We start from the raw sequence: 14,466 nt of genomic DNA, 5'->3' as shown, positions 1-14,466 counted from the left end.
CAGGGAAAAGTTAGGTGTCTGCTAGCGGTGTGCCAGGCAGGGAAAGGTTAGGCGTCAGCTACTGGTGTGCCAGGCAGGGGCAGGTTAGGGTCAGCTAGCGGTGTGCCAGGCAGGGGCAGGTTAGGCGTCAGCTAGCGGTGTGCCAGGCAGGGGCAGGTTAGGGTCAGCTAGCGGTGTGCCAGGCAGGGGCAGGTTAGGGCCAGCTAGCGGTGTGCCAGGCAGGGAAAGGTTAGAGCCAGCTAGCGGTGTGCCAGGCAGGGACAGGTTAGGCGTCAGCTAGCGGTGTGCCAGGCAGGGAAAGGTTAGAGCCAGCTAGCGGTGTGCCAGGCAGGGACAGGTTAGGCGTCCGCTAGCAGTGTGCCAGGCAGGGGCAGGTTAGGCGTCAGCTACTGGTGTGCCAGGCAGGGACAGGTTAGGGGTCAGCTAGCGGTGTGCCAGGCAGGGAAAAGTTAGGTGTCTGCTAGCGGTGTGCCAGGCAGGGAAAGGTTAGGCGTCAGCTACTGGTGTGCCAGGCAGGGGCAGGTTAGGGTCAGCTAGCGGTGTGCCAGGCAGGGGCAGGTTAGGCGTCAGCTAGCGGTGTGCCAGGCAGGGGCAGGTTAGGGTCAGCTAGCGGTGTGCCAGACAGGGACAGGTTAGGGCCAGCTAGCGGTGTGCCAGGCAGGGGCAGGTTAGGGTCAGCTAGCGGTGTGCCAGGCAGGGGCAGGTTAGGGTCAGCTAGCGGTGTGCCAGGCAGGGGCAGGTTAGGGTCAGCTAGCGGTGTGCCAGGCAGGGGCAGGTTAGGGCCAGCTAGCGGTGTGCCAGGCAGGGAAAGGTTAGAGCCAGCTAGCGGTGTGCCAGGCAGGGACAGGTTAGGCGTCAGCTAGCGGTGTGCCAGGCAGGGAAAGGTTAGAGGCAGCTAGCGGTGTGCCAGGCAGGGACAGGTTAGGCGTCCGCTAGCAGTGTGCCAGGCAGGGGCAGGTTAGGCGTCAGCTAGCGGTGTGCCAGGCAGGGAAAGGTTAGAGCCAGCTAGCGGTGTGCCAGGCAGGGACAGGTTAGGCGTCAGCTAGCGGTGTGCCAGTCAGGGACAGGTTAGGCGTCAGCTAGCGGTGTGCCAGGCAGGGACAGGTTAGGCGTCAGCTAGCGGTGTGCCAGGCTGGGAAAAGTTAGGCGTCAGCTAGCGGTGTGCCAGGCAGGGAAAGGTTAGAGCCAGCTAGCGGTGTGCCAGGCAGGGACAGGTTAGGCGTCAGCTAGCGGTGTGCCAGGCAGGGACAGGTTAGGCGCCAGCTAGCGGTGTGCCAGGCAGGGACAGGTTAGGCGTCAGCTAGCGGTGTGCCAGGCAGGGACAGGTTAGGCGTCAGCTAGCGGTGTGCCAGGCAGGGAAAAGTTAGGCGTCAGCTAGCGGTGTGCCAGGCAGGGAAAGGTTAGAGCCAGCTAGCGGTGTGCCAGGCAGGGACAGGTTAGGCGTCAGCTAGCGGTGTGCCAGGCAGGGACAGGTTAGGCGCCAGCTAGCGGTGTGCCAGGCAGGGACAGGTTAGGCGTCAGCTAGCGGTGTGCCAGGCAGGGACAGGTTAGGCGTCAGCTAGCGGTGTGCCAGGCAGGGAAAAGTTAGGCGTCAGCTAGCGGTGTGCCAGGCAGGGAAAGGTTAGAGCCAGCTAGCGGTGTGCCAGGCAGGGACAGGTTAGGCGTCAGCTAGCGGTGTGCCAGGCAGGGACAGGTTAGGCGCCAGCTAGCGGTGTGCCAGGCAGGGACAGGTTTGGCGACAACTAGTGGTGTGCCAGGCAGGGACAGGTTAGGCGCCAGCTAGAGATGAGCTGAAATTTTCGAAATTTCGAACTGCTTTTATTACGAATGCGAAATTTAACATTACGACCCAAATTCGTAATTTCGTAATTAATTTTCAAATCGTAATTTACAATTTCGTAATCGAAATTTCACTCCCGTAATGACGAATTTCGTGTCTCCAACCGAAATTTTACTGTTTCAGGTTTGTAAGGGTTTCTATGCCTCTAGATGCCTAAAATGAATAGCACAGCCAGCCAGCCTCCTCTCTCTCTCTCTCTCTCTCTCTCTCTCTCTCTCTCTCTCTCTCTCTCTCTCTCTCTCTCTCTCTCTCTCTCTCTCTCTCTCTCTCTCTCTCTCTCTCTCTCTCTCTCTCTCTCTCTCTCTCTCTCTCGTATTTCAAAACCATACTCACATTCATGACATGTCCAGGGATCAAACCCAGGCCAACCACATGGAAGACAGCTATGCTCACCACCATACCACCAAACACACACTAAATAGACTGCTAACCTAAATCTTACTTGTAGACAGTCATATGAGACACATGCTGGGTGCAGGGCTTTGTGATTGGACCATGCGATAGAGTGAGGTGCAAAAATGAAATCATGCCTAGCAGAGGATGGTTTCACAATGCTAAATGCTAGGCTGGCTGTGGTGCAATTGGTTAGTGCGTCTGGCTGGTAACAGCAAGGTTACAGGTTCGATTCCATCCAGGCATGTCTTTTCCTTTTGCGTTCAACAGTTGACCAAACAGAGCCAACAGAGCCCCAGATAGCCATGTAGAGTTAGGTCACAGCTAGCCTGGCTGTGGTGCAATTGGTTAGTGTGTCTGGCTGGTAACAGCAAGGTTACAGGTTCGATTCCATCCAGGCATGTCTTTTCCTTTTGAGTTCAACAGTTGTCCAAACACCGAGCACAAAGTTTTGCATGCGTAAAGTTTTACGCACGCAAAATACCCCATGGGGTTCTATGGCGCAGCGCGCGCACGCAAAAGGAAAAGACATGCCTGGATGGAATCAAACCTGTAACCTTGCTGTTACCAGCCAGACACACTAACCAATTGCACCACAGCCAGGCTAGCTGTGACCTAACTCTACATGGCTATCTGGGGCTCTGTTGGCTCTGTTTGGACAACTGTTGAACGCAAAAGGAAAAGACATGCCTGGATGGAATCGAACCTGTAACCTTGCTGTTACCAGCCAGATGCACTAACCAATTGCACCACAGCCAGGCTAGCTGTGACCTAACTCTACATGGCTATCTGGGGCTCTGTTGGCTCTGTTTGGACAACTGTTGAACGCAAAAGGAAAAGACATGCCTGGATGGAATTGAACCTGTAACCTTGCTGTTACCAGCCAGACACACTAACCAATTGCACCACAGCCAGCCTAGCATTTAGCACTGTGAAACCATCCTCTGCTAGGCATGATTTCATTTTTGCACCTCACTCTATCGCATGGTCCAATCACAAAGCCCTGCACCCAGCATGTGTCTCATATGACTGTCTACAAGTAAGATTTAGGTTAGCAGTCTATTTAGTGTGTGTTTGGTGGTATGGTGGTGAGCATAGCTGTCTTCCATGTGGTTGGCCTGGGTTTGATCCCTGGACATGTCATGAATGTGAGTATGGTTTTGAAATACTACTACAGACTACAGAGAGAGAGAGAGAGAGAGAGAGAGAGAGAGAGAGAGAGGAGGAGTTGGTTGGTTGGTTGGTTATTCATTTTAGGCATCTAGAGGGATAGAAACCTTTGCAAACTTTAAAATACTAAATTTCGTAATCGTAATTACGAAAATTTGCGTAATTTGCGAAAATTACGAAATTTCGATTACTGCTAAAATCGTAATTGTAGTAATTTCGCGAAATTTCGGAAATTCGTAATTAGGTCATTACGCTCATCCCTAGCGCCAGCTAGTAGTGTGCCAGGCAGGGACAGGTTAGGCGTCAGCTAGTGGCGTGCCAGCCAGGGAAAGGTTAGGCGTCAGCTGGCGGTGTGCCAGGAAGGGAAAGGTTAGGCGTCAGCTAGCGGTGTGCCAGGCAGGGACAGGTTAGGCGTCAGCTAGCGGTGTGCCAGGCAGGGAAAAGTTAGGCGTCAGCTAGCGGTGTGCCAGGCAGGGAAAGGTTAGAGCCAGCTAGCGGTGTGCCAGGCAGGGACAGGTTAGGCGTCAGCTAGCGGTGTGCCAGGCAGGGACAGGTTAGGCGCCAGCTAGCGGTGTGCCAGGCAGGGACAGGTTAGGCGCCAGCTAGCGGTGTGCCAGGCAGGGACAGGTTTGGCGACAACTAGTGGTGTGCCAGGCAGGGACAGGTTAGGCGCCAGCTAGAGATGAGCTGAAATTTTCGAAATTTCGAACTGCTTTTATTACGAATGCGAAATTTAACATTACGACCCAAATTCGTAATTTCGTAATTAATTTTCAAATCGTAATTTACAATTTCGTAATCGAAATTTCACTCCCGTAATGACGAATTTCGTGTCTCCAACCGAAATTTTACTGTTTCAGGTTTGTAAGGGTTTCTATGCCTCTAGACGCCTAAAATGAATAGCACAGCCAGCCAGCCTCCTCCTTCTCTCTCTCTCTCTCTCTCTCTCTCTCTCTCTCTCTCTCTCTCTCTCTCTCTCTCTCTCTCTCTCTCTCTCTCTCTCTCTCTCTCTCTCTCTCTCTCTCTCTCTCTCTCTCTCTCTCTCTCTCTCTCTCGTATTTCAAAACCATACTCACATTCATGACATGTCCAGGGATCAAACCCAGGCCAACCACATGGAAGACAGCTATGCTCACCACCATACCACCAAACACACACTAAATAGACTGCTAACCTAAATCTTACTTGTAGACAGTCATATGAGACACATGCTGGGTGCAGGGCTTTGTGATTGGACCATGCGATAGAGTGAGGTGCAAAAATGAAATCATGCCTAGCAGAGGATGGTTTCACAATGCTAAATGCTAGGCTGGCTGTGGTGCAATTGGTTAGTGCGTCTGGCTGGTAACAGCAAGGTTTAATCGTAATTACGAAAATTTGCGTAATTTGCGAAAATTACGAAATTTCGATTACTGCTAAAATCGTAATTGTAGTAATTTCGCGAAATTTCGGAAATTCGTAATTAGGTCATTACGCTCATCCCTAGCGCCAGCTAGTAGTGTGCCAGGCAGGGACAGGTTAGGCGTCAGCTAGTGGCGTGCCAGCCAGGGAAAGGTTAGGCGTCAGCTGGCGGTGTGCCAGGAAGGGAAAGGTTAGGCTTCAGCTGGCGGTGTGCAGGGCAGGGACAGGTTAGACGTCAGTTGGCGGTGTGCCGGGCAGGGAAAGGTTAGGCGTCAGCTGGCGGTGTGCAGGGCAGGGACAGGTTAGGGCCAGCTAGCGGTGTGCCAGGCAGGGACAGGTAAGGCGTCAGCTAGCGTTGTGCCAGGCAGGGACAGGTTAGGGCCAGCTGGTGGTGTGCCAGGCAGGGACAGGTTAGGGCCAGCTGGTGGTGTGCCAGGCAGGGACAAGTTAGGCGTCAGCTGGTGGTGTGCCAGGCAGGGACAGGTTAGGCGTCAGCTGGTGGTGTGCCAGGCAGGGACAGGTTAGGCGTCAGCTACTGGTGTGCCAGGCAGGGACAGGTTAGGCGTCAGCTGGTGGTGTGCCAGGCAGGGACAGGTTAGGCGTCAGCTGGTGGTGTGCCAGGCAGGGACAGGTTAGGCGTCAGCTGGTGTTGTGCCAGGCAGGGACAGGTTAGGCGTCAGCTGGTGGTGTGCCAGGCAGGGACAGGTTAGGCGTCAGCTGGTGGTGTGCCAGGCAGGGACAGGTTAGGCGTCAGCTGGTGGTGTGCCAGGCAGGGACAGGTTAGGGCCAGCTGGTGGTGTGCCAGGCAGGGACAGGTTAGGGCCAGCTGGTGGTGTGCCAGGCAGGGACAAGTTAGGCGTCAGCTGGTGGTGTGCCAGGCAGGGACAGGTTAGGCGTCAGCTGGTGGTGTGCCAGGCAGGGACAGCTTAGGCGTCAGCTACTGGTGTGCCAGGCAGGGACAGGTTAGGCGTCAGCTGGTGGTGTGCCAGGCAGGGACAGGTTAGGCGTCAGCTGGTGGTGTGCCAGGCAGGGACAGGTTAGGCGTCAGCTGGTGTTGTGCCAGGCAGGGACAGGTTAGGCGTCAGCTGGTGGTGTGCCAGGCAGGGACAGGTTAGGCGTCAGCTGGCGGTGTGCCAGGCAGGGACAGGCTAGGCGTCAGCTGGCGGTGTGCCAGGCAGGGACAGGTTGGCGTCAGCTGGCGGTGTCCCAGGCAGGGACAGGTTGGGCGTCAGCTGGCGGTGTGCCAGGCAGGGACAGGTTAGGGCCAGCTAGCGGTGTGCCAGGCAGGGATAGGTCAGGGCCAGCTAGCTGTGTGCCAGGCAGGGACAGGTTAGGCGTCAGCTGGTGGTGTGCCAGGCAGGGACAGGTTAGGCGTCAGCTGGCGGTGTGCCAGGCAGGGACGGGTTGGCGTCAGCTGGCGGTGTCCCAGGCAGGGACGGGTTGGGCGTCAGCTGGCGGTGTGCCAGGCAGGGACAGGTTAGGGCCAGCTAGCGGTGTGCCAGGCAGGGATAGGTCAGGGCCAGCTAGCGGTGTGCCAGGCATGGACAGGTTAGGCGTCAGCTGGCGGTGTACCAGGTAGGGACAGGTTAGGCGTCAGCTGGCGGTGTGCCAGGCAGGGACAGGTTAGGGCCAGCTAGCGGTGTGCCAGGCAGGGACAGGTTAGGGCCAGCTAGCGGTGTGCCAGGCAGGGACAGGTTAGGCGTCAGCTACTGGTGTGCCAGGCAGGGACAGGTTAGGCGTCAGCTACTGGTGTGCCAGGCAGGGAAAGGTTAGGCGTCAGCTGGCGGTGTGCCAGGCAGGGAAAGGTTAGGCTTCAGCTGGCGGTGTGCCAGGCAGGGAAAGGTTAGGCTTCAGCTGGCGGTGTGCAGGGCAGGGACAGGTTAGACGTCAGCTGGCGGTGTGCCAGGCAGGGACAGGTTAGGCGTCAGCTGGTGGTGTGCCAGGCAGGGACAGGTTAGGCGTCAGCTGGTGGTGTGCCAGGCAGGGACAGGTTAGACGTCAGCTGGCGGTGTGCAGGGCAGGGACAGGTTAGGGCCAGCTAGTAGTGTAGATAGGCATTACAGGCATAGCAGATTGAGAAAGCAGTACTGTAGTTACCGTGAAACGGCTGTCAGGACGGTATCTATACCTGTACTCTAAGACAACAGAGGTATACCTCTGTGCAGCTATTAGCAGCTCAGTGTCATGCAATAACTGGGACTTACCTTCTCCTCACGGGTCACCCCTCCTCCGTCCCCCATGCTGCTGTCTCGAGGCTGCATCTCCAGCACTGTGCGGAAGAGCTTCTCCGATGTTTGGGTCAGGAAGCCGATTTCGGCGTTGGGGTGAAGGCCGTACAGATAAGGAGACTCCGCTGGTAAGGCATCATCAATGTACTGCAATGGAGGGGGCAGAATAATGTTTAGTGAGGAAACTTCTATGGAAGTCTGCTACATAATACATCGATCCTGTACCAAGGAGAGGGGTGTCTGAGATCTTCACCCACTGGACAGGGCATTCTATATCTTCCCACTCCTCCCCCATCTGTGCATTGGTCTTCTGGTGGCACCCCATATCTCTACTCCCCCAATCCTCAGCACATACATAGTCATGGCTGGTGAAGACTACCAGATGGAAGCTGGAGCGGTGGGGCTACAGGAGGTCTATAAGGCAGCAGCTCCAGGTGGACACCTGGCTCTCTGGGTCATACAGGAATAATAAGCATCGCTCCACCCACTAATCTGGAGTGATGCATTATGGGTGTTTCATTTCAGAGGATGAGAAGGTGTCACAAGCAGTTACCTTCAGAATTACGTATTGGTGGCTCTAACTACGTGAGAGCCCTAACCTCACTTGAGGCTCGCTCAATTCACTGAAGTGTGATAACGCTTATCACGACAGCTTTTGCGCACGATTTCAAGCGTGTAAAGGTTTGCACGCGATAACTAATGACTTTACGCGCAAAGGTGGAATGTCATATGATGAAAAACTTTGCGCGCTATCGGAGTAGAACTTTGCGTGCGCAAACTATTGAGCGCGCTAAATGCAATGATGCATGTGTTTATAAGAATGATTGCTCCTCAACATTTATCAGCTGTTTTTTGCCTCTAAAAGTTGGTGGTGCTCTGGTGTGCTTTAAAGAGACACTGAAGCGAAAAAAAAAAATGATGATATTATGATTTGTATGTGTAGCACAGCTAAGAAATAAAACATTAAGATCAGATACATCAGTCTAATTGTTTCCAGTGCAGGAAGAGTTGAGAAACTCCAGTTGTTATCTCTATGCAAACAAGCCATTAAGCTCTCCGACTAAGGTAGTCCTGGAGAGGGCTGTTATCTGACTTTTATTATCTCAACTGTTCCTGGACTATTTACTTTTCCTCTGCCAGAGGAGAGGTCATTACTTCACAGACTGCTCTGAAAGACTCATTTTGAATGCTGAGTGTTGTGTAATCTGCACATATTATAGAATTATGCAATGTTAGAAAAAACACTATATACCTGAAAATAAAAGTATGAGAATATTTTCTTTGCTGCTAATCTTCTAGTAATTATTCATAGTACACAACCAATTCACTATATCATATATTTTTTTTCGCTTCAGTGTCTCTTTAAGCTGCATTCCAATGTTCTAAATACAGCACAATCTGCAGTTGTGAGTCACACTCAAAATGTTGTAGTGTACTACCGCGTTCCATGCTTTTATCACGTGAAAAGCATACTTATTGCGTGAAGTGAAACGCCGTACACGCGATTGCTAAACTTTTCACGCGCAACGGTTCACGCGCGCGTTTTCGGGTGAAAAGCTTTAACACGTGATAACTCTGATATCACGCTTTAGTGCACTGGCGTAACAATAGGGGATGCAGTCCTGCGGGGGGGGGGGGGGGACCCGCCCGCCTGCTCATGGCCATTTTGGGGGGGCAGGAGGAGTCGCAGCATGAGGGGAGAGGTTTGCACATCAGCAGGGAGGGGGGACAGTCCCCCCCCCTACCTCACCTCGGGCTCTCCCCTCTGCGCTCCCCTCCTGCATCTATCTAAGTGGCAGCAGCGGCAGCAGCTATAATTACCTCCATTCACCACCGGAGGTCTCTGATCTGCAAGGGCTTCACATTACTTCCTGCAGGAAGTAATGTGAAGCCCTTGCAGATTGGAGACCTCCGGTGGTGAATGTAGGGAATTATGGCTGCTGCTGCCGACACTTAAATAGATGCAGGAGGGGAGCGCGCGAGGTCAGGGAGGGGGATCTTCCCCCCTCCCCGCTGATGTGCAAAGCTCTCCCCTCATGCTGCGACCCCTCCTGCCCCCCAAAATGGCAAATTCTTGCGGGGGGGGGGGGGGCCCGGGGACTTCTAGTTACGCCCCTGCTTTAGTGAATCGAGCGTGGTGTCACATCTTCCTAATGTGCATCCAAGTCCACAAAAGCCAATGTGGAAGGTCACACTAAGCTTAGGCCATGACCCGGAGTGGGGGAGCAGGTCAGGCAGGCCTTGTTCTAAGGCTTCCCTAGGATTCTGTGTGGCTCCACCCCCTGCAGGGAGCGCTGCTGATGTCAGATGACCTGAAGACAACAATGGGGGCAAGTCCAAAGTTTTAGGATTTTCTTTGTAGACTTTTAAAGGTGGCCACTAACGGTCCAATTTCTAGCGAAAAATCGTTTGAGCGATCAAAAATTCTGATTGGATTGGTTGCAAATAATCTCAGTTGATGCGCACAATCGATTTCAAACGATTATAAAAATAGTCCTCCAATTGGATTTTTGTCAAAACAAAATTTGGATTTTCTTGTTGGTTGTGATAGATAGGAAGCAAAGATTGGTTCGCCGATGGTGTAGTGAACGATTTTTCTTTCGATCAGAATTTCTAATCGCTCAAATTATTTTTCGCTAGAAATTGGACCGTTAGTGGCCACCTTAAAGAGACACTGAAGCGAAAAAAATATATGATATATTGAATTGGTTGTGTACTATGAATAATTACTAGAAGATTAGCAGCAAAGAAAATATTCTCATACTTTTATTTTCAGGTTTATAGTGTTTTTTCTAACATTGCATCACTCTATAATATGTGCAGATTACACAACACTCAGCATTCAAAATGATTCTTTCAGAGCAGTCCGTGAACTAATGACCTCTCCTCTGGCAGATAAAAAGAAAACTGTTCACTTACAGTTGAGATAATAAAAGTCAGATAACAGCCCTCTCCACGACTTTGAAAGTCGTAGAGCTTAATGGCTTGTTTGCATAGAGATAACAACTGGAGTTTCTTAACTCTTCCTGTACTGGAAACAATTAGACTGATGTATCTGATCTTAATGTTTTATTTCTTAGCTGTGCTACACATACAAATCATAATATCATTATTTTTTTTCGCTTCAGTGTCTCTTTAAGTCTGTCTTATCCCCAGACCCTAAAATTGATGTAATTTAGACATCTGCTATAAAGGGACTTCCTGACTTGATGAGATCTGCAACAATCAACTTTCAGGTGCAACAGACTTGTAGATCATACGTGACTCCTTACCAAGAGCCCCGTCACATGCATAGGGACAGATAAGGAGTGGCACAGTGGTGACAAGTGCAGGGTTACAGGTGAGGGAAAGAGAGTCTGGCCAACAGAAGGAACCGGTGTCAATGTCAAAACTGCCTTACCTGATGGTAGCCATTATAGTCCATGTTTCCAGGGAGCGGGAACCCAGGTGCCAAGAACAGCTCTCCTTCCAGCATCTCCGGCTTAATAAATTCTTCCAGGTAGGTTCTGCAGAGGCGTCTGTCCCAATCATCTGTGATGTGACCACCGTACATGATCTCACCAAACAGATAACGCAGGTCATCATACGGGACCTGGAAGGTAAAACAGCCCAAGGTCAGGAGACGGGACACATGTGGGAGACAGAACAGCCGGAGGTTGGGAGACTAAAAACACGTGGGAGATGGGATGGTTGGAGGGCAGGAGACGGCACAGGGAGAACTTCAGCGCCGTCAGAAGACAGAGCTGAAGTTATTTTTAAAACATAATAATTCGGATTCCAGCAATTGCTGGAAGCCGAATTATTTCATTCCCCACCATCCATGGCGGCCTGGAGGGGGAATAGTATTTAATACGGCCGGGACTTGTGCGGCAGCAGGATCAGCCATACACTGGCTGAATCCTGCGCCCAAGTCTCCAGCACCATTCTCTCGTACACTGGTTGGAGGTCAGGAGATGGGACACAAGGGAGACAGAACAGCCGGTGGTCGGGAGACTGGAAACATGTGGGAGATGGGATGGTTGGAGGTCAGGAGACAGGACAAGGGTGGCAGATGGAACAGTCACGGTCAGGAGGTGGAACAGCCAGAGGTCAGGAGATAGAACACACGTGCGAGATAAAACAGCCAGAGTTCAGGAGATAAGGACAAGGGTGGTAGATGTAAAAGTCTTGGATATTTACTTTTTTGGGGACTGCTCTCTGTTAGCCCTAGAGATGGTTATGTGTGAGAATCCCAGCAGATCAGCAGTTTCTGAAATGTTTAGACCATCATTCCTTGCACCAACAATTATGCCACGTTCAAAGTTACTTGAATCCTCTTTATCCTCCACCCTGATGCTCTGTATCATCTTCAGCAACTTTTTCTCCACAACTAGATTCCTAAACGCACTGAGCTGCTGCTGCCACGTGATTGGCTGATTACTATATGTGTTATTAACCACTTGAGGACCACAGTCTTTTCGCCCCTTAACCTTCCTGGCGGTAAGCCCGTGCTGAGCACGGGCTATGCCGCGCAGGGGGATTTCTCAGGCCCTAGTGGGCCGATTTTGATAAATTTTTTTTGCAGCACACAGCTAGCACTTTGCTAGCTGCGTGTGCCCTCTGATTGCCCTCCCCGCGCCGTGAGGCCCCCCTCCAGACCCCGTGCGCTGCCTGGCCAATCAGTGCCAGGCAGCGCTGAGGGGTAGATCGGGTCTCCCAATGACGTCACGACGTCGGTGACGTCATGCCGCCCATCGCGTCCGTCTCCGATCGCGGCTATCGCGGCTATCATGTAGCGAGACTTTGTCTCGCTACATGAAAAAATAAAAAAAAAAATTAAAAAAAAGACTTTGCTGCCCCCTGGCGGATTTTTTATAAACCGCCAGGAGGGTTAAGGACCAGAGCCTTAACCCTCCTTTCCATTCAGACCACTGCAGCTTTAACGGTTTATTGCTCGGTCATACAACCTACCACCTAAATGAATTTTACCTCCTTTTCTTGTCACTAATACAGCTTTCTTTTAGTGCTATTTGTTTGCTGCTGCAAGTTTTAGTTTTTATTGTATTTATCAAAAAAGACATGAATTTTGTCAAAAAAAATGATTTTTTTTTTTTTACTTTCTGTGATAAAATTTGTCAAATAAAGTAAAATTTCTGTATACATTTTTGTCCAAATTTATTGTGCTACATGTCTTTGATATAAAAAAAACAAAAACATTCAGTGTATATTTATTGGTTTGGGTAAAAGTTATAGCGTTTACAAACTATGGTGCCAAAAGTGAATTTTCCCATTTTGAAGCATCTCTGACTTTTGTGAGCACCTGTCATGTTTCATGAGGTGCTACAATTCCATGATAGTATAAATACCCCCCAAATGACCCCATTTTGGAAAGAAGACATCCCAAAGTATTCACTGAGAGGCATGGTGAGTTCATAGAAGATTTTATTTTTTGTCACAAGTTAGCGGAAAATGACACTTTGAGACAAAAAAAGAGTTTCCATTTCTGCTAACTTGTGACAAAAAAAAAAAAAAAAATGAAATCTACCACGGACTCACTATGCTCCTCTCTGAATACTTTGGGGTGTCTACTTTCCAAAATGGGGTCATTTGTGGGGTGTGTTTACTGTCCTGGCATTTTGGGGGGTGCTAAATTGTAAGCACCCCTGTAAAGCCTAAAGGGGCTCATTGGACTTTAGGCCCCTTAGCGCAGTTAGGGTGCAAAAAAAAGTGCCACACATGGTACCGCCATACTCCGGAGAAGTAGTATAATGTGTTTTGTGGTTTATTTTTACACATACCCATGCTGGGTGGGAGAAATATCTCTGTAAATGACAATTTTTTTTTTACACACAATTGTCCATTTACAGAGATATTTATCCCACCCAGCATGGATATGTGTAAAAATACACCCCAAAACACATTATACTACTTCTCCTGAGTACGGCAAGAACACATGTGTGACACTTTTTTGCACCCTAACTGCGCTAAGGGGCCCAAAGTCCAATGAGTACCTTTAGGATTTCACAGGTCATTTTGAGACATTTAGTTTCAAGACTACTCCTCATGGTTTAGGGCCCCTAAAATGCCAGGGCAGTTTAGGAACCCCACAAGTGACCGCATTTTAGAAAGACAACACCACAAGGTATTCTGTTAGGAGTATGGTGAGTTCACAGAAGATTTTTTTTTTTGTCACAAGTTAGCGGAAATTGATTTTTTTTTTTCACAAAGTGTCAATTTCCGCTAACTTGTGACAAAAAATAAAATCTTCTATGAACTCGTCATACACCTAACGGAATACCTTAAGGTGTCTTCTTTCTAAAATGGGGTCACTTGTGGGGTTCCTATACTGCCCTGGCATTTTAGGGGCCCTAAACCATGAGGTGTAGTCTTGAAACCAAATGTCGCAAAATGACCTGTGAATAGGATGTTGGGCCCCTTAGCGCACCTAGGCTGCAAAAAAGTGTCACACGTGGTATCGCCGTACTCAGGAGAAGTAGTATAATGTGTTTTGGGGTGTATTTTTACACATACCCATGCTGGGTGGGAGAAATATCTCTGTAAATGGACAATTGTGTGTAAAAAAAAATCAAAAAATTGTCATTTACAGAGATATTTCTCCCACCTAGCATGGGTATACGTAAAAATAGAAGAAGTAGTATAATTTGTTTTGTGGTGTATTTTTACGTATACCCATGCTGGGTGGGAGAAATATCTCTGTAAATGACAATTTTTTGATTTTTTTTTACACACAATTGTCCATTTACAGAGATATTTCTCCCACCCAGCATGGGTATGTGTAAAAATACACCCCAAAACACATTATACTACTTCTCCTGAGTACGGCGATACCACGTGTGACACTTTTTTGCAGCCTAGGTGCGCTAAGAGGCCCAAAGTCCATTTGGTTTCTAGACTACTCCTCACGGTTTAGAGCCCCTAAAATGCCAGGGCAGCATAGGAACCCCACAAGTGACCCCATTTTAGAAAGAAGACACCCCAAGGTATTCCATTAGGTGTATGGTGAGTTAATAGATTTTATTTTTTGTCACAAGTTAGCGGAAATTGATTTTTACTGTTTTTTATTGGAAAATTGTTTTTTATTGTTTTTATTGGAAAATGACACTTTGTGAAAAAAACAATAAAAATCAATTTCCGCCAACTTTTGACAAAAAATAAAATCTTCTATGAACTCGTCATACACCTAACGGAATACCTTGGGGTGTCTTTTTTCTAAAATGGGGGTCACTTGTGGGGTTCCCATACTGCCTTTGCATTTTAGGGACCCAAAACCGTGAGTAGTCTGGAAACCAAATGCCTCAAAATGACTGTTCAGAGGGTATAAGCATCTGCAAATTTTGATGACAGGTGGTCTATGAGGGTCCGAATTTTGTGGAACCGGTCATAAGCAGGGTGGCCTCTTAGATGACAGGTTGTATTGGCACTGAAGTGCAGGAT

General features: G+C 49.8%; 1 protein-coding gene across 4 annotated transcripts in view; it reads right to left on the bottom strand.

Moving 5' to 3' along the window:
* DNAH9 (dynein axonemal heavy chain 9) overlaps positions 1–14,466 on the bottom strand; it is a 328,292-nt gene that overhangs the window by 26,262 nt on the left and 287,564 nt on the right. For all 4 annotated transcript variants that reach the window (XM_068264551.1, XM_068264553.1, XM_068264552.1 and 1 more), the window contains 2 exons: positions 10,433–10,624; positions 7,009–7,179 (listed from right to left, as the gene is read on the bottom strand). In XM_068264551.1, coding sequence (XP_068120652.1) covers positions 7,009–7,179; positions 10,433–10,624 — 363 coding nt within the window. The remainder of the gene's footprint in view (positions 1–7,008; positions 7,180–10,432; positions 10,625–14,466) is intronic.

Source organism: Hyperolius riggenbachi, chromosome 12 (assembly GCF_040937935.1).
Source record: "Hyperolius riggenbachi isolate aHypRig1 chromosome 12, aHypRig1.pri, whole genome shotgun sequence".
Lineage (NCBI taxonomy): Eukaryota > Metazoa > Chordata > Amphibia > Anura > Hyperoliidae > Hyperolius > Hyperolius riggenbachi.
The sequence above is the reverse complement of the archived record's forward strand: the minus strand, read 5'-3'. Positions and strand labels throughout refer to the sequence as shown.